At 44.4% G+C, this 25,187-nt stretch overlaps 1 protein-coding gene across 4 annotated transcripts in view; it reads left to right on the top strand.

The window, feature by feature from the left end:
- Nucleotides 1-25,187, top strand: part of BCAS3 (BCAS3 microtubule associated cell migration factor) — a 467,999-nt gene that overhangs the window by 24,667 nt on the left and 418,145 nt on the right. For all 4 annotated transcript variants that reach the window (XM_079955512.1, XM_079955511.1, XM_079955513.1 and 1 more), the window contains exon 7: nucleotides 3,021-3,093. In XM_079955512.1, coding sequence (XP_079811638.1) covers nucleotides 3,021-3,093 — 73 coding nt within the window. The remainder of the gene's footprint in view (nucleotides 1-3,020; nucleotides 3,094-25,187) is intronic.

Raw genomic sequence — 25,187 nt, 5'->3', positions numbered from 1 at the left:
ACTCACACACATATAATGTAATCAGGATGGTGAATGAGAAAATAGTTAAAACATCATAAATGTGTGAACTAATAATATGCAGAACAAATGACCAATACTGAATCAGATTAATTTTCTAAAAACACTTGGTGAATTAGAAATGTTTTCAGAAGGTCTTGATTCCCTCTTCCCCTCTTTGGTTTTACTCCCCCCCCCCCCCACAACTTGAAGTTAGCTTTATGTGGCTCCTGGTGTCCACGGAGCATGCTCAATTCTTGGGTTGTTCTTTTGCAAATCTTGGGTTTGCCCAATATCCTGCGCCCACCCAGTCGAGAACAACGATCAGCAGTTAAATTCTTTATTGACAAAAGCATGCATTTACAGCAGCTGCTAAGGTGCACAGAATATGTGTGTGTGTGCGCGCGCGCACACACACACACACACACACACACACACACACACACTTCTTGCAACTGTGTTGCTGGCATTAACTTTTCCAGGTTGGTGCCTGGGAGAGCAGTTGAAGCAACAGTGGGGCCACACACTTCCTGGGCTTATGTACCCTTGTCAGATGGAGTGTGCTTACACAACCTGAGACTTCTCCTATATGCCGCTGTGCTTGCCTCTTCAAGCCCCTTTTAGTTCTAGGAGACATTGGGCACGGGAGGTCAGGGTTTTGACTTGCCCGCCCCTTGCCTGAACAGCCTCTCATTCCACTTCTGACATGTCCTGTTCCTCCTCCTCTGTCGCTGACTGCTCGGACTTTTCCCCTTCCTCCAGCCCTGGCTCCTGCCTTGTGGGTGTCACAGAACCCCATAAATATCTGGCTCCTGCTCCTGGGTCCGCCTCCACCCCCCTTGCCTCTGCCCTACGCTCTTCAGAGCTCTGCCAGTCCCAGACACCCAAGCATGCTGTTTTCAGAGGCCCCAAAATCTTACTGTTGAGCTTCCTATTAGAAGAGGTCTAATTAGAAGTCTGTTATAGCCCATGTTAACATTTCTTACATATTCTGTTCTGTAAGATGATTCTTTCTGGTATACAGAATATTTGAAGCAACTGGTCTGTTGCAAGTGACTTTTTTATTTTATTTTTAAAAAGAGCTTTAAATGTTTATCAACAGGTTGGTTAAAATAATGCAAATGTGACACGCAGAAGGCTCTGTTGATGGTGAAACTGTCTGTGAGTCATTAAACGCTGAATAAACCAAGACATAATTAGGAAGGGGAAGTTCCATAGATGATTGGTAAACCTTTTATGCACTTAAATTTGTACCCATTCTCTTTAATCTTCTTGAGGACTGTTGAGTGAAAAATCTGTTTGCCTGTGTTAATGGTTTTTCTCTTTCAGATTATTTCAGATTAATGCATTTAGAAGTACACAGTTAAACTGTGAATTAAGCTTTGATGGAATGGCTTTTCAACAATACTTTCTGTTGATCAAATAACCTGGATTCTAATGAGAGGCAAAACCAACTGTTAAAGGCCCCACAGTTCACTTTTTAGAACAGGGTTGTTCATTTTGTTGTTCCTCGGTTATTTAATTTCTGAATAGGGAACAGAACATTCTGCACTATAGTCAATTGAGTTTCTTTAAGTGGCCCATTGTTGGATCTTCACAAATATTGCAAACTATCTTTGCAGGTGCCTTCCTCCCTACTTCATAGTCACGTTGATCTTGCATCGTGATGGACACTGAGTTCTTCCAGGCAACTGGTTTATACGGCATTTATCCTGATTTGTTTACAGGATGGTTAGACTATGAACCTTTCCAGACTAATTTTTTTGGGTTGGTGTGTTCTGCAGCACATCATTGGCACAATAATAGTGCATTAATGGTGGCTCTATACTGGGCCATCCCCACGTAATTTTGCTTTATTTGTTGTTCTGTTACACTTCCTCAGTGTTACTGTATTATTGGTTTCTGGAGAGGCATTATTGTGCTAAAGTGTAACAAAAAGAGGAACAGATAGCACCATTGCCTGGGACATTTGTGCTATGAAAAGGAAGCTACAGGACATGCACTGTGTAGGGATAATCGCTGGGTCTGGAGGGAGCACACTCCCCACCCGCAGGCAGCCATAGTCTGCCTGCCGCACCTAGGGGTGTGGGGCACACCCCCCCACAGACAAGCCACAGCTGTCTGAACATTGTTCCCTCTGTCTAACCTTTTGCGGTCTCAGTAGTCTGCGGTGCCCTGTCTGTAACCTTCGTCTCTGAGACCTTTTGTCTCCTTCGTCATACACTGTGCAAGGGGAAAATGACGCGGTGGAAACAGGTGCCAGAATAACTTTGTACCACCCCACTATCTCAGGACCGGAAGATGTGTAAAGGTCACAGCCCAAAATGTATCTGCCTGGTTTGCATATTTGTGTCAATAAAAGGAGGCTCCACAGGGCTGGCCAGCAGCTTGCATGCAGCTCACCTGCATTATCAACTCCTGCCTCATGTCCATCACGTCACACTGATTGGAATGGAAGCAATATGTCCATCGTGAAACTTTTGCATCTGCAAATTGTATTGAAAGCAGGATCAAATATAACTGCCCTGAAGCTATAAGGAGTACAAATCGTCAGGAACGCACAATGAAGAGGGCACCTGGAGGGCCCTTGCTTGAACGTCAGTTCAGATTTGTTTAGAAAATATGAAAACGAGCATTCGGCCTGCATCCATCCTGATTTGCTTGTGGGGTGTTTTACACGTCTTCCCGCTAACCATTTGTTCATTCCATATGTTTTGAACTATTTGCTTGTCGCTTTCCAAACTGCAAAAAAATGTTTTAATTTGGGTGACAAGAACCATTTAATCCACTTTAACTGTGCAGACATAAAATTCCGGTATGCCCTTGAATCTCTCCCACAACAAAAGTGACCATCTGGAGGTACCTACTGTTGTGTATGCAGGTATTCTGACTGGCGAAGAAATAATTTGCAGAGGACAGGCCTCTATTTCAAGCACTGGCAAAAAAAAATGTAAAACCAAAATAGTATTCGAATGAAGAAGTCATTTTGGATTTTTGTTTTGTTTTTGTTTTACTCTATTCAGGTCCTCAGAAGAGTGATAACTTTGCTGAGAAGAGGCCTCTCCTTGCTGTGTGTAAAAGCATTGGATCTTCTGGGTAAGTTGACTGGTTCCAGATGGGTAGCTGTGTTAGCGCTGGTTGCAACAAAACAGAACAGAGCTGTGCAACACTTTAAAGATCCAATGCAGAGCCTGCTTCTTCCCCTTCCTCCATCTTCTGTTAATTTCTTAGTTGATTCTTGGATATTAATTTTCTCTATGATTCATCAATAGTAACATCTCCAAAGGATAGCAGGTGTCTTCCCCCCTGCCCCCAAATATACCTTGCTCCCTCAGCTTTCAGACACAGCAGGTTGCATCTGACCAACTATGTTGTACTCAGACTTAGACCCATTGAAATTAATGGATCAAAGTTTATCTGAGAGGCCAGTATATTTGTATTTAATGGCTTCAGTCTAGACTAATTTGGGGTTTATTCATGCTTCCTCTTGTCCCTGCTGCTTTGCCCCAGGGAAAACTGCTCTTTAGTGCTCAATTGGCACAAACAGCAATTGAGTTTTCTGTGGATTGCTGTGTGTTTTGAGCTAAAGAGCAGGTTTCCCCTGGGAAAGGAGTGGGGCAAGGGGACCTTGAAAGTGTGGGTCAAGCAGAAAGCCTCTCGGACTTGGCTTTCAAGCATAGGACAAGCAGAAGTGTTGGCGAGTCCGTAGTTGAACTTGTTCCCACTGAAATCAATGGCTTTAAGTCATGACTAATTTATCTGGATCCAATCCAGAGTGTATAGCAAATCCTTGCTATGTTGTTTCTAAGACTATAAAACAAAGAACAGTTTAATAGCCAATTGTAGCAATGGGTGGATTTCCCCCTTCTTTCCTTTTAACAAACAAAAAAGGAGAGAAAAAGCTGGATTCTGTGCCCAGTACCACATTCTGCACTTTTCCTACTACAGTGGTACCTCAGGTTAAGAACTTAATTCATTATGGAGGTCCGTTCTTAACCTGAAACTGTTCTTAACCCGAGGTACCACTTTAGTTAGTGAGGTCTCCCGCTGCTGCCGCTGCACGATTTCTGTTCTCATCCTGAAGCAAAGTTCTTAACCCAAGGTACTATTTCTGGGATAGTGGAGTCTGTAACCTGAAGCGTCTGTAACCTGAAGCGTCTGTAACCCGAGGTACCACTGTATTCTGTGGAATTGCAGCCTGCACACAGCTTAACCAATGAGACACAGAGTTGCACATCTTCCAGATCTCTCATTCCACTCCCACCAGGCTTGCTCTTAAGATGTGCCTGGTGGATGGCGCCTATTGTATTTTAGCTTCTTTGGGGTCGGGGGAGAGAGGCTGTTAACTGATCGTCCTTTAGGATATGTTTACAACTCACAATGCTGTTTACACTGGAGATTATACGCTTGTCAGGATGTTTATAATCCCACAAGCAGCCTTTTTGGTCAAAAGGTCTGCACGTATTTAGGGGGCCACGAATGCCGCTTTGCGGTTGTCTGCAGGGACTTCTCTCCATAACTTACATCCAGTCCCATCCTCCAAGGTAACCCAAGAAGCGTTTGGAAGTCAGCCCAGGGGCAAATGGGGATGTCAAGACCATAGTTGAGCCTACATATGTTGTGCTTAGTGGGGGCAAGGCAGGGGAAGATTATGCGTCAAGGGTCGTTGAGCTGCAGTCATTCCTAATTATGTGCTCCGCCTTTATTATTTGGTTTCTTCTTCTTCTGCAATGGGTTAGAGCAAGGAGCTAGGTTGCATCTGACCGTAAAGTCCTCTTTACAGCCTCCTCTAGCTTTGGTAAGCATTGCATAATTATGTATTGCCCACATCCTTTCATGCCCTTCTTGGAGCCACATTACGAGGACTAGAAATGTGGGTTTTTTAAAAAAAAAGTTGAGAGAATGCTGAAATTCTAGCCCATCAGCTGGGTTTTGGGGGCCTTGTTGCAACCTTTTCTCATGGGGGAGGTGCTCCAACCCATTGATCATTTTGGTTGCCCTTTTTCCGCTTAGAGAATAGGAGAGTTAAGATGGGGCGTGGCAGACGTGTGTAGAATTATGCATGGCATGGAGAAAATGGACAGGGAGACATTTTTCTCCCGCTCCTATATTGCTAGAACGTGGGGACATAATATGAAGTTGGATGTTGGAAAATTCAGGACAAGTAAAAGGAAATGCTTTTTTCACACACCACGTAGTTATACTGTGGAATTTGCTCCCACAAGAGGTAATGATGTTCACCAACTTGGAAGGCCTAAAAAGGAGGAATATTAATGGAGCATAAGGTTATCCATGGCTTCTAGCCATGCTGGCTGTGTTGCGCCTCCACTGTTGGAGGCAGCATATCTCTGAATACTAGTTGCTGGGAGTTCAAGTGGGAAGAGCACTGATGCACTCAGTTCCTGCTTGCAGGCTTCCCATTGGGGGAATCTAGTTGACCACTGTGAGAACAGAATTCTGGACTTAATAGGACATTGGTGTGATCCAGAAGGCTCTTCTGAACATTCTTTTCCTGTCAACTGAACAGTTAAGCAACATCTGCTGTCAAAACTCAGTGCAAAGGATCTGGGGCATGTTTGGTTTGCATGGTGCTCTGACTAGGTTTGTTGGCCATTATCTGCATGAAGATAGAGTTGAACCCTGTGGCTGTATGCTCCAGGCAGAGATGGCTCTCTGGACATTGTTGGATTCTAACTCCCATCAGCACCAGCCTGCATGGCAATGCTCAGGACAATGGGAGTTGTAGCCTGGCAACTTCTGAAGGGTCACAGGTTCCCCAACCCTGCTACAAGTGAAGAGTAGTTGCTGTGGGTGTCTGTCAAGCTATCTCTCAGGAAAGCTCGCTGATCATCTCAATGAGCTGCCTCAGCTAATATTCTGGAGGTCGGAGATCTGAAAGCTCCACCGATTTGGAGGGAGGAAAGCAAAAGAGGGCAGCATACAACATTTCTTCCACCTTTTGCTCAAGGGCCTCTGCTTCAGCCTGCAGAACTGACCTAGTGTAACCCAGTTGCGTGAGAGGAGGATTGCAAATGGTGCTTCACTTCCTGCCCTTGCACCAGCAGTGGTTAGTTTTGTGCTGACCTGAGATTACTGAGTCAGTACATGTGCTACATTTCTCAAGCAAGAAAACAAACAAAGGTCCTCCAGTCTCTTCTGTTCCTCGTAAAATGCCTTCACACAGAGCTGCTGCATGAGGCCCCATTTGGTAACCTGCAGATTAAGTGTTCCTTGCCATTTTGTACATGTTCCAAGTGAGCCGTTGTGTCCTTGCAATTTATATGCTGCATGTTCTCTTTTCTGCCCACCCCCAGTATTAAATTACCATTCTCTCTCAATCCAAAGAAACCCTAGCATGTGGAAAAAGAGGTATTGTTATTCCTTTTCTAGCCGGCCCTAGCGTTAGGCAGCGAGTAAGACAACTGCTTCAGGCAGCAGAACCTGAGGGGTCAGGAGTGAACAGGGCTGCGTCAGCCGCACAATCTGCCTTGCTAGAGTGCTGCTCTTAACTGCCATGCTGGGCCATATTCCATCACCATGACTGAAGTAAGGTTCATGTGCTGCCAGTTGGGTTGACTTTTGCATGTGGAATATAGTAAGGGCAAATTTAGTATGGCATAAGCTTTTTTTGTGGATCAGAGCCCACTTCCATTTTTTTAGCACCAAACAAATTAAAATAGTAAGTAGCAACATTGATCCTTGGGTATTAGTAAGTGCCTCAGCCAGCATTTCATGGCATTTTTTTAAATGGAGTTCCCTTCCTTTTTGTCCTTGTAAATCCAGGCTCCAAGCTGTGAGTTGCGTGGGCGTAAGGCAAGGAGCCAGGCTGTATTAAAGGTGACTCATAGTCAACTCTCAGGCCTATACATGGTTGTCTTTTTCGTGTGTGTGCTACATTTACGGGGGCGGAAGCGGCATATACTGTGAGACATGCGACCGTGGCAGGCGTCTCTCGATTGGGTGGGGGGGATGAGTTTCTGGTTTAAACGATGAGAATTCTGCACACATTCCGATCTACTGCACGAGAACGGCTTATTTACAAACATGTTAATATACTGTTTAACTGTCTCTCACAGTTCCTGGAACAGCTGCTTGCCTTTTGGTGGGACTCTTGAGGAAGGCGAGCTCCTCTTAAGGATGATTGGGCACCTAGTGAAGGGCCTATGCGAGGCACGGGGGCCGCATCCCCCCAGGAGCCACCTTCCAGGGGCTGCACGCCAATGATGGCAAGAGAACAGGCAGAGCTTTGTTACCATAGACTACAATGGCATTGCTCATATACCAAAGCACATCAAGTCTAGCATCCTCTTATCACAGTAGCCAACCTGATGCCTGTGGAAAGCCTGTACACAGGATCTCTGCACAACAGCCCTTCTCCCCATTTTTGCTCGTGAAAATCCACCAGCATGTTAATGCAATTTTCTCATAATATTAACTCGTTTGTATGTGTATACACATTTTTGCAAAGCAGCCCCATCCTAAATTGATGCAATTTTGTGTTATTTTAACTAACATATGCATTTGTATGGACGTTTTCATACACTTTATAGACATTTTTCCACATATTACTTGGCTGGAGGATCACATTGCAAAATTCAGAAAAGTGCTTACTTCAAAGGATGTCTGTGTTTCAGTTTTCATATTGTTTTGTAAAGTGCAGTTACTGCACACTGAATCATATTTCTCCCCAGTTCCTAGTTTTCAGCAGCTTGTCCCCTGTGCAACAAGGTCAGCCTAATCAAGGCATTGCCTTCATTTAGGTGTTGGGTTTTTTTCTTATGGGTCAATGCAGCTACTTTTTTTTTGCTTTATATATGACATGTTTAGTATGTGCTCTCCACCCCTATGTGGCTGGAGTTCAACCTGGGACAGGGATGGGACACCTCAGTTCCTTGGGCCCAGTGTGGCTCTCCAGTCATCTCTGTCAGGACCTTGGGACTCTCCTCAGGCCACCCCCCTCGCCAGCCCTGCTTTGAACCCTCCTTGAGTGTTTTTGCCTGGCTTGAGTGTGTCCTTGAACTCTGATAATGCTTCTTGCTTGCCTGGATGGAGAACAGAAAGATGCAAGAATGTGCGGAAACTAGCCTATGTGCAGAAAGGTGAAATTTGCATTTGTTACTCTGTCTGCTTTTGCCTCTGGTCCCGCTCACAACTGGCATGTGGCCCCTGGAAGGTTTTCTAGGAAGGAATCTGGCCCTTGGGCTGAAGAAGTTTCCCCACCCCTGTCAAGGATATTACATGTTACCAGAGTTCTTGAGCGGCTTGTTGGCACCCCCTTTTCAGAGATTGCAAAGGTTCCTACTGCCTACCCCCTCCAGTAGGCTCAGGGGCCAGTTCTAGTACTCCATGGAGTCATAAAACCGCTCCACATCACACTCCGGCTTGATCCTTGCCTTGACATATTTTCCACACAGACCCCCCCCCCCAAACCTCTGAAAAGGGTCTAATGGAGCCTGTTTGGTTCCCTTGCATCATGTGCTCCTGCTGGCATCGCCCCCTCCTATTCCAACCACCGAAAAGGATGCAGCCTTGATGCACAAATGGGAAACAGATTGTGTCTCCTGGCAGACTTTGTGATGCTGGATTCATTGCTGCTTCAGCTAACTTTGGGGCCTTAGATTACAAGATTTGCAAATTGAAGGAAAACCCTTTTTTCCCCCCAACCCCAACCCTAAACGAAGGAACATCTGCAGAAACTCTGCTTTTTAGCACAAGCTTGGAGAAGCAGCATCGAGAAGAGGAGGCAATGGGGGGGGGCAAATCATGAAGAAAACTCATTGAACAGCTTGAAAATATGTTGAGCAGTGGAATATAAGAGATTAAAAATACATAGAATCAAACTTGAGTTATTTGAAACGTGCCCCCCCCCCCCGCAAAAGACCCTGAAACTAATTTCTTTCTCAGAAATTCAGGAAGTATTTAGTGATGTTATGTGCAGTAGCAATTGGGATGTTTAAGGAGCAGGAAAACTAGCTGAGCCTTCCTCATGATGGTGTTTGCTTGTCTGCATAGGGATACATTTTGGAATCTTGCTGTGAAAGAAATGTTAATGCTGGGAATCCCTGATAATCCACAGCAAGGCCTCTACGGGCCTGAATAATATGTCATCCACACTGTTTCAGTTAAGAGGTACTTTTATTCAGGCTTCTAAAACTATGGTGCTGTAGCAAACATTAGTCATTCTCAGAAGGGAATGCCTGTGACTAACACAGGCCCAGTAATTTCAATGGGTCTACATTTAGTAGAACTTAGTTGGATTATACCCATAATTATTTCTAGGCCGTGGAGTCAGCAGACATCACCTTTTGAAACAGTTGGGGTTCCAGCACCTTGGAGAGGCCTAACCATGAAGCCTGCCCCTTGAAACCTATCCTTTTAAACTGTCCATCCAGCACTGGGAAACTGAGTCTGGGAGCTGCCATTTTGTTTTCCCATGATGACACTCAGGGGCATTCTGGGAAATTTGAAATATCACCACTATCAGATAAGCCTGTCAGGGTCATGGGCATAGAAGGAGGCTCTCTAGGGAGCATTTAAGCTGGAACTGGGCTTGATGGGAACATTGCTGTGGCATAACAGACTGAGAGAGAAGAGGCGCCCACAGGCTGTTCATTGTAGCTCTCTTACTGCATGATGAGTCTGGAAAAACCTTAATTTGGACAAGAGAGATAAAAGGTGAGGGATCTATCCATTGATGTTCTACTCAGAGTAGGCCTATTGAAATGGATGGGCCTGAATTAGTCAAACTGCGGGAGGCAGTGGAAGACAGGAGTGCCTGGCGTGCTCTGGTCCACGGGGTCACGAAGAGTCGGACACGACTAAATGACTAAACAACAACAACAAATTAGTCAAGTCCATTAATTTCAATAGATCTTCTCTGAGTATGACTGACATTGGATATAATTGTCTTTAGCTGTTTTCATTGTTTTACGGTTGTTTGGTGTACTTGTTACCATAGACCAGGCATAGGCAAACTCAGCCCTCCAGATGCTTTGGGACTACAATTCCCACCATCCCTGACCACTGGTCCTGTTAGCTAGGGAGGATGGGAGTTGTATTCCCAAAACATCTGGAGGACCGAGTTTGCCTACGCCTGCCCTAGACACCTTTGAGAGGAAGGCAGGATTTAAATTTCAACAACAACATAACCCATTAAAACCACTGCCCCTTGTCTTACACTGGTATCACCACCCCCACCCCCACCATCACCTGTATTTATATCCCACCTTTTCCCAGACTCAATGCAGCTTTAACAAATTAAAACAAGGCAGATAAAATACAAAAAGCTAAAAACACATAACAGAAAATAGTTAAAAAGTAATTGAACTATATCAAAATAATGTATGCCACAGAACTCATCAAAAATGGGTATATTTTGCCTCCACCTCCCTAAAGCAATGCCCATCTTCATTTGAGCTTTTCTTACAGGCTGATCTTATGCACACTCACATACACACTTGCAGCGAAAGAACAGGGTAGACTAGATGGACCAATGACCTGACTGGGTGTAAGGCAGTTTCTTGTTTTCCAACATGTACAGCAGAGATGGGGAATACATGCTGCTAACCCACACAGATGCTAATGAACTACAGTTCCCAGCATCTAGTATGGCCAGCAGATTGCAGATTCTGGGAACTGCAGTTCCACATCTGGAGGGCCACAAGGTCCCCATCCAAGGAGTCTGGAAAGAAGATAATGCGACTTCAGTTAAACATATGGAGGTTTAATTTTTTGTTTGAAGTGAGCTTTTGTGAAAATCGCACTTGGAATGTTTTCCGGAGTCAGTTTATTAATAAAGTACCTTGGAAGCTGTTAACATTAACAGCCTGTTTCAACTGCAGGACATTTATGGACGTGCTAATGTTTGGCAAAGAAGCCATTTCAACAGGCAAATATTTTTTTTATATTAAAAAAAACACCCTGGTGTTTAAAGCTGAACTTTATTACTACCTTTAATCATGTGTGTGTAATTAATAGAAACCCACTGCCATTGCGTTACAAGCCATCCATCTGTGGTAGTTCTTGATGGGAGACTCCAGTGTTCAGCCATGAAGGATCTGTGGTTCATAATGTTTTTAAAGAAGTGTCTAGTTGTGAAATGCCTTGGAAGTGGCAAATTGGGGGGGAGGGGGCTGTTCTTCCCCACCCCACTTTGGGTGGATCACCCAGGAGAAGGGAATTAACCACAATGAATAAGCTTTTTGTTCACAGTTCTCCAGTGTCGGATCTGAGTAACTCTGCCACTGCCCCGTAATTTAAAAACTGGAATGTCTGTGTAAAGGCTCCTCTCGGTGCCAAACAGTTACCCAGTGAAATCGGAGGCTGGTTTGGAAGTTTGAATCTGAGGAGGGAGCACTCCAGCTTTGCAGTCAAAGCACCTAGAAAGGGTGGTTGGCATCCTGCCTTGTTGCATTTGGATTTCATGTCTTCAAAGAAGCTCAGGGGGAGCATATGTAGGTCTTTGCTTATTTTATCCTCTTTGCAAGCCCATGAGGCAGGCAGGGCCAGACGCTGGTTGAAACAAGATTTTAGCTCCAGCAAAGTCCCAGGACTTGCAGCAAAGATCACTTCCTTAGAATAAAATGAGATTTGTGCACCTCTTACAAATACGTGTATCTTAGTCCGTGGGCAGGGAACCCTCAGGCTACATCCAGCCCAGAAAGCATCTTCTGGTTGCCCGCCAGCCCCCTCCCAAAATAAGACCCCTATTCCTTTTGCTTTGGGTGCATACACAACATGCATTTAAAGCACATCTCCCCTGCCCCAGAATCATGGGAACTGTTGTTTGAGAAGGGTGCTGGGAATTGCAGTCTGTGAAGCAGGGGCAGCCCTCCCCATTTCACCACCTGACGTAAAATGGAAATGTAACCCCCCCCCCTACTGTACCCTCCGTGGCACCACCACTGAAATGCTTCTTCATGCAAGCTCAGCAAGAGCCAGGGCATTCTGCAAGGCTTTGTTGCTTGTCTCCTCTGCCTCAGGGGCAGGGAAGATGACCAGCAACAGGGCATATTGGAATGCCTCACTCTCACCAGCAAGAGGGGGCCGTTCCAGCAGCAGTGGAAGGGGTGAGGCCTTTTGTACTGCCTCATCGGCTGGCCGGCTTTTCTGCAAGGGGTGAACTACAGTTCACAGGGCCCATTTGGTGGGGAGAATGTGCTTCTATGTATGGTGTATATGCAGCCTTACTTGCAAAGGCACCTCTTCTTCTTCTGGCGTGTCTCAGTTGCTTAGTCTTAGCCAGATAAAAATTGCATGTTCAAAATCTGCAAAGGGAGCTGCAAATGGGAGAAACATTGTGGACAAACTCTTTAGCTACATCAATTCAAAATGTTGTCATGAATTTGTGTGTGTCTGTGAAAAAACCCCCAACCCTTCAGGTCTGGGTTCCCCAAATAGGCTGCCCGTCAACCATCTCTGCTCTGTTGGAATATCCTAGAAAATTGTGAGAAATTGCTTCAAAAACAAACAGTCGCCCAGTTCCCTGCTCCCCAAAACCTCTCTCTCCAATAGGTCTGGTGAAACGTTTGCAGAACTTTTCTCGTGAACTGCTGTGTGATTCTCCTCCATCTCAAGAACTTTCATCGTTCTTTCCCCCACGGCTTCTGTTATGATGCCTAAAAATAGGTTTAAATTAAAACTTGCTCGCTTTCCCCCCAAATTAAGCACTCTGTTGGGACGCATAGGGAAACTGAATGTGTGTGTGTGTGTGTGTGTGTTGTCTCAGCAGGGGCACTGGAACCCACCCAGTTAAAACATTAAGCACCAGCCGGCTGAAACCACAGGTTCCATTTGCTTTCAGACGTTTCATATGTGGCTTAGGTATGGCAGAAAGGTTTGGCCGGGGGAGAAGACTTTTAAAACCATTTTGAATGCATAGATTTAGCAAAACGTCTACAACTGAAGTCTTGAAAGGGTGTGTATTAAGAGATGTGGCAGCAGCCTTAAGCCCTGGGGGACAAGGAGGGAGCCGCAAATCTAAATAGGAAGTTCTGGGATGCTAATTTCTTCATCACCTTGCCCCAGCCATAAACTGAGATATGTGTGCCTTCTAAGGCAGGGTTTTCAAAAGTGGTGCCTTTATCCCCCCACTCCCGAGAGGAAGGGCGTTACAGAGAGCTTGGTTTGCAGGCTGGAGGAATGCTGGCAGTGTGATTTGTGTGTGAAAAGGCACAGGAATAGTTAGGAGCAATATGGATGTTCTTCACTTCCACCATCTTCATTAGATTTCTTACCCACCCTTCACCGTAAGGTCTCAGGGTGGGCGACAAGGACATAAAACACAGTCTTTAATACGATATTAAAATCTGTTAAATACCATTGGCTACTAACCACGATGACTATGCTCTGCCTCCACTGTTTGCCTCTGCATGCCAGTTGCTGGGGATCACACATGTGGAGAGCCAGCGTTGTACTCAGGTCCAGCTTGCAGGCTTCCCCTTGAAACGTCTGGTTGGCTACTGTGAGAACAAGATGCTGGTGCTGGCCTGATTCAGCAAGCCAGCTCTTATGTCAACCCTATTAACATTATTGTCTATGACAGATGTGTTCTACCTCCAGGAAGCTTTTGGTAGACCTTCTCTATCTAGCAGGGCCCAGTGGCAAGTCTGAGGATGGGGTCAGTCAGGTTCCCGAGAGTACTTCATTCTTAGATTGAGTCTCTAACTGCATTTCCAGCAGCTTGGCACACGGGGCAACTGCACATAGAGCTGAAAGATAGAATCATAGAATTGTAGAGTTGGAAGGGATCACAAGGGTTATTTGTCTAGCCCCCAGCAATGCAGGAATGTTTTGCTCAGCGTTGGGCTTGAACCCACGGTCCTAAGACTAAGAGTCTCGTGCTCTACTGACTGAGCTATCCCAGGGACATTAGAAGCTGCCTTATGTCTACGTGATTGCAAAGGGAAAGAATAAAGATTGGGGGCTTGAAGAGGCCGTGGGGTACTTCAGAAAGAAGTTTCTCATGTATGATTGTGTGAAAAAAATGGTTTGGGAACTATGAACTTCATATATACAGAGTGCACCTCTCTTGTCAGTATGGGACCTTTGTACAGCAAGCCCACAACTTGTGCACATTCAGTTTTACGCTCTTGGCAAAAAAACCAAAAATAGAATTGAAAAAGGGGCGGAAAGGAGGTGAGCATCTGGGGGAAAAAGACTGGCAATCCCACCTGCCATTGCACCCAGTGTGTTTTGACTCTACGCGATTTTGGCTTTACTCCCAATCTATTGTACTTCATAAGGTGATTCCACAATACAATGTGAGAACAGGATGTGGGACTAAGTGGGCATTTTTTATTACACTTTATGATAATGATTAATAAGTATTGATTATCTGTGTTGTTATTTCTTGACTTGGCTTCATTGAATGGGTTCGATGACAACTTTTATCAGCTCATCAAATGGTCAGTGAACTCAGACTGGCAGCAGCTCTCCAGGATTTCATTCCCAGCCCCATTTCTTTGAACCTGGGACCTTCTGCATGGAATGCAGATGTAACCCTTTTCTTGGTTCTACACCCACCAACTTCTGACAGTTAGGCATTTATAACTTGTAAATAACACCAGAGCTGTCCGGCCTCTCTCATTTGCCTTGCTGTGTCCTACAGGCTCCAGTGTCAAGTAGTTCCCAGTTGTGAGGCTGGGGCAAGACAATAGAGATGTGAGCATCTCTCCGGGTAGGCTTGCCTGAATTACAAAAGTACTTTGATTGGTTAAAAATAAAGCCATGACAATGACACTTTAAAGACCTGAGATGATGGGACCCTGGATGCAAGGCAGAATTTTCTGGAGCTTCCAGAAGTTTCCACTGCAACGTGTGCAAATTAGGCATAACGTTTGAACTCGTGTCCCATCCCATCCTCCTCCTGCCCTGTGCTGCGTTGTCCTCCGTTTGCATTGGAGGACTAAAGCAAAACATCCGTCTTGAGAGCTTTAGCAATTGGCCAGATGAGCCCATCTGCCGTGTACAGTTGCTTTTTCACAAAGGGCAGCTGTCCTGGCCACTGGAGCGGGGGAGACTCTGCTAATCCTGAACACCATCAGAGGGGCAATCAAGCCGGCCCAAGGACTACTCTTTAAAGAAAACAAAACCACTTAAAATTATTAAATAATGTAACCGCTATCAAGTTAATTAGAAGAGGAACAAATTCCACCCAAATAAATGTGTTTTCAATATGGGCTTTCTTCAGGATGGGGCTGGCGGGGGGGGGGGGTGTGCAGGGAGGGTACAGTACAAACCAGGGAACGAGAGGAAATCTTATTTCTGGCAGCCCTGTAGACATGGAACTGTGGTTGAACTTTTTACCCTAATTACGTCCTTGCTAATGCCCGGAGCAGTCTGGAATCAAAGCATCCCTTCAGGCCTTGGAAAGTCTCTGATGTGGCCAGCGTTTGTTGTGTGATGAGGGTTACTTAAGGGGGAAGAGGGGATGAAGAACAGAAGTAAAAAATAAAAATAAAAAAATGCACTGGAATATAGTGACAGGGTGCTCCCCCCCCACTTCTTCTTCCCCTTCAGAATTTTCTCAGTTACCACCCACCTCACTTGTTGCCTACAAAAATAGTGTAATTGTTTGCATCTGTGTGTTTTTGTCTGCCTTCGGAATAGCTGCTATAAATCAATGTGACAGAGAGTCGAGCGTGCGCCTTCCTCCTTGCTTTTCTAATTGGTGCTGTCTCTTCCTTGAGTTTCTATCTGTTGCACAAGGTTAAGAAACAACAAAACACCTTGCAAGAAAAAAAGGAAGGGAGTAAAAGTAAAACCCCTCTCCTCCTCACCCCTGCAAGCAGCATTGAAGGTGCAGATCATTGCCTTGAATGTTTCGCTTTCCTTTCCTGCTCTCTCCCAAAAGGTTGGGACAGCTTGATAAGGCAACTGTTAAATGCATTGGAAAGGTTAATAAAAGTTTCTGAAATGGATGAATGGATTTATTTATTGATTCTGTGTTTATTCTGCCTATTCTCCACAGAACTCTAGGAGCCACACATGCTTGCCTCCTCTCACCCTGGTCCATAGCATGCTGTCTTCAAAAACAGCTGTGGGGTAGGCTAGACCAAGGAGTATAGACTCAAGGGCCACATTCCCTTCTAAGCTGCCTTCCAAGGGCCACATGCTGGTGGTGAGCGGGGCCAGAAGCAAAATTGGGTGGAGCAGCAAATGTAAATTCCATCTTTGTACAGTAGGCTTGTTTCTGTGCCCCCCTCTCTATCTTCCATCCAGGGAAGCAAGAAGCATTTCCAGATTCAAGGATGCATTCCAGCCAGGCAAAAACACTTGGGATACAGATCAGAGCCAGTGAGGGGTGTGGCCTGTGGAGTGTTCTGGGGCAAGATAGACGGGCCCAGAAGGTCACATTTGGTCCCCAGGCCTGAGATTTCCCATCCTTCGGTTGGGCTGAGAGATTGGGATTTGCCCAAGGTTACCTATGGAGCTTCATAGCTAAGTTGGGATTTGAACCCTGGGCTTCCCCCATCCTCCTCCAATGTTTTAGCTCAGGGTGGAACATCCTGTGGCCCTCCAGATGTTGTTGGGCTACAACTTCCACCATCCCTGAACATTGTCTCCATGCTGGAGCTGATGGAAGCTCGAGTCCCAACAACATTTGGAGCACCCATGTTGGCTACATCTTTATTTAAGGGATAAAGTTAAGGGTTTAAGCTAGCAGATGCTGCCCTGCATACTTTGGAGGAGACTGGGATGCAAAGGTAATAGAAGTTGTTTATATATATATCAGAGTAAGGGAGCTTTTAATGTGAAATAAGGATCAATTAAAATAATTCACCTGAATTCCAAATCTCAAATTTGGGGGGTTTGGTTTGGGGGCGTCATCCTCCTCCTTATAGACATCTGCAGGGATTATCCCCTTCAGACATTGGGTATGGTGTGTTCTGGGACTGTGGGGTCATGTGGGCAGAAGATCTTGGCTTGTGTGTATAATTAAATAGTTGCTTTCAGAGGTTCTGGAGGCCAAACCTAACACCTATATGAATCTCTTTCATCCCCCCATACCACATTCCTTGCCACAAAAGCAAGTTCCCGCAATAGCTCTTTTCCTCCTCTAAGGCAGTAGTTTTCAAACAGGGGGTTCCTGGATGCTGTGGATTTCCTTGGAAGCTTAGCTGGGGAATCCTCCGAAGAGCAGATCAGTCATGGTGGACAATCTTCCTGAACTGCAGGGGTTGGACTTCATGACCCTTGGGATCCCTTGCAACTCTACAATTCTATGATTCTCTGAAAAACTGCTAGCTCACCACTGCAAGTCTTCCTTTGCGATTTATAGCACTATTGGTATGTAGGACATGTGGCTTTGATACATGCCTGGTCTGAATCCCATGTGGAAACAAAGCCTTGTGATACACACTACAAACTTCTACAAATACACAAGGATTCCTCTGCAAGCAAGTTAGTTTGGAAAAGATTCCCTAGAGGCAGAAAGTTTTAGCACCTCTGATTTAAGGTGTTGAGACACTAACTTTTTTCTTATTCTTGCTACAAGTTAAAAGTAAATATTAGTATTTTTAACTGCCATTTTCTTATTTGGCTGAAACACACACACACACACACACACACACACACACACACACACCTCTTTGTATTGCTATCGCTTAGCAAGAATTTATATTAACCTTCCTGGTCTTCTGCATATATTTCTCAAATGTTCCTGACCAGAAATAATGGTATTTAATATATGCTGAAGTCCAGCAAAAGAAACATTTAAAAAACTGATTTATAGTTCTCGGGTCTTGGCAGCCTATACAAGAGCTGCGCCAGCTGGGTCTCTTAACGTCTTTTAAGTGGCGCTGCAGAATTGCTGCGTTTCGCCTCTTGCGTTTGCCGGGTAAAAGTTTGGCTGCCAATGGAAGTCTTTCGGGATGAGCTGGAGCCAGCTTTTAGTGGCTGCAAACTTTTAAGCAACCCCACAGCTTTCTGTTAAACTGTGTGGCGTGCAGTTGCCGCTCTTGATGTGCAGAATGCAGTCTTGTTTGTTTGGGGCTTGTTGTTTTGATCCTGTCTAGATTTAAAGTCTTTTTCTGTTATGGCAGTGAGCTTTTGTTTACAGGATGAATTGTAATCCTTTATCTGATTGGCTGGTTGTAGGTTACATTGTGCTGGGGTTTTATTTATTTTTGCTTTTTTTGCCCCTTAGGGGGTCTTTGTAGTGGGACTCATCTGGGTGTCCCATCCCATGCTCAGCCACAAGCCCAACATTGATCATTCCCAGGAGTCGTGAGCTCAACTCCCCCAGCCGGCTAAATGGCCCTCTTGAAGTGCATGCCTGCTCCTTCTCCATTCATGCTGGGGGAGCCAGAACCTAGATGCCCCCTAGACTGGTGCTTTTTTGTGTGGTGGTGGGGAGGTTGTGTTCTGCAATATGTTACTGACTCAATAATAGCACATTATTGGCAGATTCGTATTGGACCGTCCTCACATCATTCCACTTGGTTAGTTGTTCTGAGATGCTTCCCCACTGTTACTGCATTATTCCTCTTTGGAGGATCACTCTTAATGCTACAACACAACAAAAGCAGGACAAAGTAAGCCTGAACATTTGTGGCATGCAATGTTGCAGGATTTCAGCATGAAGTTATGTCACATGCATGGACTGGAAATGAAGCAATATGCCTGCCCAAAAACCTTTGCAGGTGCCAAAGATATTGAAAGGGAGACCTGGTGTCGCCACATTTTCTTTTTCACTTGAAAGGTCTGGCATAATGAAAATTGTGTTGTTATGTGTATATGTAGCAGTGTGTGTGTGTGTGTGTGTGTGTGTGTGTGTGTGTGGAAGGGGGCACTCAGCCTTTATTTGCTAGATTAAGCATTGCCTGCTCCCAACGGACCATCTGTATAATGTTGTAATTTCAAATACCCTTTCAGCTAATTTAGGGCTCAGGATGCAAAATTCAACCTTTGAAATGGGGTTGGAGTGAGTGGGATATCATGGATTTAGGATGAAGCTTTCTGAGGGATATAGAAATTCATAAAACCAATAAAGGTTTTTGGGGGGCTTTTTTGGTCGGGTGGAATCCTTTAGTCCATATTAAAACAGACTCATTTATCCAAATATATTAAGTAATGCAAAAATGTGATGGGATTATTACAGCAGTGTCTGGTGACACGTGACTTGTCTCACTGTAGTGGAAAATGAGGCTCACACTAATTTTTTTCAGGTGAGGCAGGCCTTGGTTAAAATGCCAGCTTCTGCTGTGAGAGAAGATGCCACAGGTCACAGAAAGCAGCAGTTGTACATGTGAGTGTGTGTTTATAGCCAAAGGTGCCCTGCTCCAACCTAGAGTAATCCCATCTACTTGAGGGCAGATATTTCTTTTTAAGAGCCGAAGAAGAGCGCTGCAGGTGGATCAGGCCAAAGGCCCACCTGTTCCAGCACCCTTTTCTCACAGTGGCTAACAAGATGCCCCTATGGGAAGCTCGTAAGCATGACCTGAGCACAATAGGAATTCTCCCCATCTGTGGCTCCCAGCAACTAGTTTTCAGAGGCATATTGCTCCAAAAATGGCTAGTAGCCATCGACATCCTTGTCCTCCAAAAATATGTCTAAGCCTCTTTTAGAGTCATCCAAGTTGGTTTTTTCTATTCTGGGATGACTACAAAATAAATCTACTGATTTCTTCCCTCTCCTGTATCAGGCCTTCTGTCCCTTTCCGTCCCTCTCTTTGCATAAGGTAAAGGTAAAGGTACCCCTGACCATTAGGTCCAGTCGTGGCCAACTCTGGGGTTGCAGCGCTCATTTTGCTCTATGGGCCGAGGGAGCTGGCGTTTGTCCGCAGACAGCTTCCGGGTCATGTGGCCAGCATGACTAAGCTGCTTCTGGCGAACCAGAGTAGCGCACGGAAACGCCGTTTACCTTCCCACTGGAGTGGTACCTATTTATCTACTTGCACTTTGACGTGCTTTTGAACTGCTAGGTTGGCAGGAGCTGGGACTGAGCAACGGGAGCTCACCCCGTCACAGGGATTCGAACCACCGACCTTCTGATCAGCAAGTTCTAGGCTCTGTGGTTTAACCCACAGCGTCACTCTTTGCATACCTGGTGTTAAATCAGTTGAGTTTGCTTCTGTGAAGTGCATCTCACAGAAGAAAACATGTTCTGTTATGTTATATCATGTTATTGTTATTTTTTGTTTGTTGATGAAAACAGGGACACGCTTTGTCTATTAGCTGTTACTCATCTTCATGGTTGTATTTTGGGGAATCTTGGTTAGAGTCCTGGAGATTCTACTGGGGACAAAAGAACAGCAGCTGGCTTATGCTATTGTTTGTTATTATACTGAACACATCATTGTATAAATTTATATTAGATTTTTGTTGTTACCTATTGTATTTTTTTGCTTTGTATTATAAGCTGCTTTGAATGTTACTTTAGCTGAAAAACAGCATAGAAATATTAGCTCTAACCTAATCCAGTTTCAAGTTGCAATTTCAAGCTAATCTAATTTCACGATGATATGGTTCTTCAACCTTGGATCCCCAGGAGTTGTTGAACTAGAACCCATCTTAGTCAGTGATCAGGGATGATGAAAGTTGTATTCCAACAAAACATGGGGATCTGAGGCTGGAAAAGCTGGTCCTAGTAAATATAGTTTGTGTTCTGAATGCATGGATCCAGTTTTCTGAATGTTTCTTGCAGTTAGATTAGATGCATCCCATTTCCCACAGTGGCCCAGTAGATGACTCTGGGCAGCCCAGAAGTACAGTATGAAAGCTAGAGCCTTCTTCCATGTTTCTCCCCAGCATATAGTACTCAGATGTATACTGCCTCTGAAGTTGGAGGCTCTCTGTTGTCATTGTGGCTAGTTAAATAAGTTGTTCAGATGTGTCCAAGGGCCGCCAAATACCTTGGAAGAGCAGGAGCCAAACAAAGTGCTGTCTTCACCTGGAATCTGCCTGAAAGCAGCCCCCCTCCCTACACACTGCTTGGCCCTGCAGTCAATCCATGTGTCCCCTCTCCCCGTCTTGTGCTCCATCAGCATCTTCTCCACAGACATCTTGTACTGCAGCTGCTTATCCTCAGCTGAGAGCGGCAGAGCGAAATACCTGCTCCCTTAATCCAAAGAAGATTAAAATGTGTGATGGGGCAACACTCCTCCCACCATCCAATACTCTCACATGTGGATTGTCTTGTATTGTGCTGAGCTAGTGATGGCCATTCCATATCAGTGACCTTTATTGTGAGTCAATGTTATCCTTCACAGTTTTTGACTATTACATGAAAAAACCCAGCTTCTTAGACTCTTGTAGTAACTCTTGGGCAGTGTGTGTGTGTGTGTGTGTGTGTGTGTGTGTGTGTGTTTTCCAAATTTCAGTTTCCTAGCTGGTATGGAAGTATTCTGTAACCGTTTTTGGGCGTATCATGTTTCATACATTTCAAGTACAGGATGTCTTTGGATTACACATGTCCCAAATGTCAAAGCTTCCTACCCTGCAATTTCGATATTATGGATGATGTTGGATTTATGGTTCTGACTCTGAACGAACTGTATTTATGGTGCGTTTGCCATATGAACCAAACTTTTTATTCAGAAACACCCATCCACACCCAGACCTGAGGCTTACAAGTTGAAAAATCCTCTGGTGTTGAGTTGTGCAAGAATATATATATCTCCTAAACTTCTCTCTAGCTTGTGGTAGTGATTTTTTTTAAAAAAAACCAGTATAATCCTATACATGTCTACTCAAAAGTAAGTCTTATTGAGTTCAGCGAGACTTGCTGCCAGGTGGCATAGGATTGTAGCCACAGTCTCTTTAAAATGCAGCAGCAGCAGCTTGATATTATTTTCCTGTTTTGATTATTTTAAGATGCCCCGCAATCTTTGAATGAAGGGTGGTATAAAAATCTAAGTTAAAAAACCAAAACAAAATTTCGGTCAAACTTGAACTGGATTAAATTGACTAGTTTGACACTTTGTTCCAAAATAAAACTAGTTTCGTAACAACCACCACCATAACAACTCCTGTATTTTTCTTCATATCACGGTTTTGTTGGCCTTTTACAATATTTTCATTGTTATATTGCTTTGGGATATTTCATGAGAATGATTCATAAATGAAGTAAAGACATCAATTGCGTATATGGATCAGAAGAGAAAACATGTATTTTGAAATAATTTTAAATTTGAGTAAGCAACTGAGAGAATGATGTATTAGGAAGCAGTCTGGAACCCAACTAGCATGGAAATATAATTGTGGGGTGGAGAGAATTGCAATGGCAAGCTATTTTACTTACAAATTGCTTCCCTCAAACCAATTGCTCCAAGCTGCATACACGAAAATAAAAAATACACAATATAATAAAATAAAACATGTAAACTGGTTATTCCTCCCCCCCCAAAAAAAAAATTGTTGAAGAATTACTGAATAATATAGAAGGCTGCAATTGGGTTAGGCATTCACTAGTAAGAACATGGTTCATAGGAATCGCACTCATATTAACCAGAAGCCATCAAGCATTGCTCCCTGTTGGCTGTAGGGAAGCCAGTGGCAATAGGAACAGAAATTGCTGATTTTCATGCATTTGTCATATGTCCCGAATGGAATTAAATCCAGCAAATATTAATGGCATTCGCTGTTGTTATTATCAGTCCACGAATGATGCATAATTGGCATATGCCCTCCCCACCATTCGCATTGTGTTTCCTTTGCACTGAAATGAATAGGGTGGAATAATGTAATTTACGTAATTAATTACATTTTGCCACAGCGGACAGCGAGTTGAATAATGTAGGAAAGGCAACAGTGCTGCCTGGAAAAAGACAGAGTGGAACGGAAAATGTTGCCTTTTCATCCCTATTTGGCTGCTTATCATTTCGCTACTGTGATTTCTCTTTCCTCCTGCTGTCCCATCATCACCACCATCATCTTCTGTTGCTGCTGCCCTTGACAGAAGCATCTCTTGGGTTTATACAGCTGCTATTTGCAGACAGCTGCTCTCCCTCCACATCTGTTTTACAATCATTCCATCCTCCCTTTTCGCTCTCTTGTGTTGAGCTACAAAGCTATCAAGCAAAAGTTTGGAAGAAGGCACTATCTTTTGTTGCTTTGTAGGTGACTCTCTTTGAAAACCAGGAAAGCTCCTCCTTTGAGGGCAGTATTGGTTCTCCGTGACTTGTTTTTCTTAGAACCTGGATTGGGTGCTTCCGGCATTGCAGGGGGTTGGACTAGATGACCCTTGGTGCCCCTTCCAACTCTATGAATCTATGATTCTTTGTGCCCATTTGACCCTCTCTCTTCAGAGCACGCTCCTTCATTCCCACGATGCTGTGATTCAACTGTCCTCTCCCTTCTCTAAGCTCAGCTGTCATCTCTTAATATCATAAGCTTGTGTCTGTGGATTCCACTGAAAATAACAAAAAAGCAGTACTAATTGTTTGAGCCCACAACTGCTTTTATATATGGAGCAAGTTAAAAGTCTGGTTTAGCTGTACCTTGGTTTGTTTCTTTTAAAATTAAAAGCAGGCTGGGGTTTTGTGAAAGACTTTGATATATTTGTCTTTTGATGTTGCTAATTTTTCTATCTTCTGAGGTTGTTTTTCACTCAAAGTACGAAAGATGTGGGGTGTTAGCTGAACAGAACTGTGGTTTGTGCTTATTTGAATAACCAAACTTGTTGCAGAGCTCAGCAGCCAGGGCTTACAAACTTCTTAAAACTCAGGATGTGTATTTTTCTCTTGCATGTTGGAGTACAATCATAAAACTGTAGAATTGGGAGGGACCCTGAGAGTCATCTAGTCCAACACCCTGCAATGCCAGAGTTTGGAGTTTCCACTGGACTTTCGGGTTGTATGTGCATGCAGTAAATGAAAGGTTCCATTGTGATGCTGGCAGACTCTGGATACCTCCCTTGGGGATAGTGCTTTTGTTGTGGAGCATAAAGTACACCCACAGTGGAGTGCCCCACTGTGTATACCTCTGGAGACACAGACCCAATCGGACCCAAAAGTGTTTGAGTCACCTGTGATTCTCAGTTTTGTTTTGGTAGGTCATGACCAACATCTAAAGCCCAATCACCTAGAGCAGTCGTCTTCAATGTTTTCAGACCTGGGGCCTACCTTTAGCCCAAACTTGTACCTGGGCACCAATTTTTAACTATTTCTTTAAGTTGGTGAGGATGATTCATATTTCTTACCTATCCTTCGCCTTAAGGTCATAGCGTAGGTTACAACAATGTAGAATCAGTTAGAATGATTTACAATCAGAAGAAGGGTGGAGGATGGACATATCTCTCAGATGACACAAGGCCAGATATTTGTATGGCAGCAGTCCTGTTTTGCAACCCAACCTGCTGCTGCTGTTGTTGTTGTTTAGTCGTTTAGTCGTGTCTGACTCTTCGTGACCCCATGGACCAAAGCACGCCAGGCACTCCTGTCTTTCACTGCCTCCTGCAGTTTGGTCAAACTCATGTCTGTATCTTTGAGAACACTGTCCAACCATCTCGTCCTCTGTCATCCCCTTCTCCTTGTGCCCTCAATCTTTCCCAGCATCAGGGTCTTTTCCAGGGAGTCTTCTCATGAGGTGGCCAAAGTCTTGGAGTCTCAGCTTCAGGATCTGTCCTTCCAGTGAGCGCTCAGGGCTGATTTCCTTAAGAATGGATAGGTTTGATCTTCTTGCAGCCCATGGGACTCTCAAGAGTCTCCTCCAGCACCATAATTCAAAAGCATCAATTCTTCGGCGATCAGCCTTCTTTATGGTCCAGCTAGGTCCCAAACTGATCATCAGTATACTAGCAGGTCCCTAACTGAAGATCAGTGATCTAGAGGCCCTAGAGAAACTTCAGCAAAGAACCATCTATTGATATATCACACACACCCCGCCCATGTACGCTATTTCTTTTTTTCTTTTTCATTTAAAAACCCAAATTCTTCACTCTTTATGTGGTCAGGGGAAGCAGCTACATAATACTAAAAAATCTAAATTTATCTCACAGGACATTTTAGATTACTAATAACCAGGCCTTCTGTCTGCCAGTAATACTTCTAGCATACTTTCAGAGGGCGCTTTCACACTTTAAAAAATCCCCCTTGAAGAATAAGAAGGGTCTGTGGGCTTCAGTGCCAGATGCTGAGGCCCTGCCGGTCCTGTACCAACTGATCTCCTGCCCAATTATTATTGCACTGTTAGTATTATTACTACCCTGAGCATTTCCAAGCACATCTTGGATCCATGCTTTCCTGCTG

The sequence above is a fragment of the Podarcis cretensis genome, assembly GCF_951804945.1.
Source record: "Podarcis cretensis genome assembly, chromosome: 15".
NCBI classification, from domain to species: Eukaryota; Metazoa; Chordata; class Lepidosauria; order Squamata; family Lacertidae; genus Podarcis; species Podarcis cretensis.
Note: the sequence above shows the minus strand (reverse complement) of the source record. Positions and strands in the feature narration are given on the sequence as shown.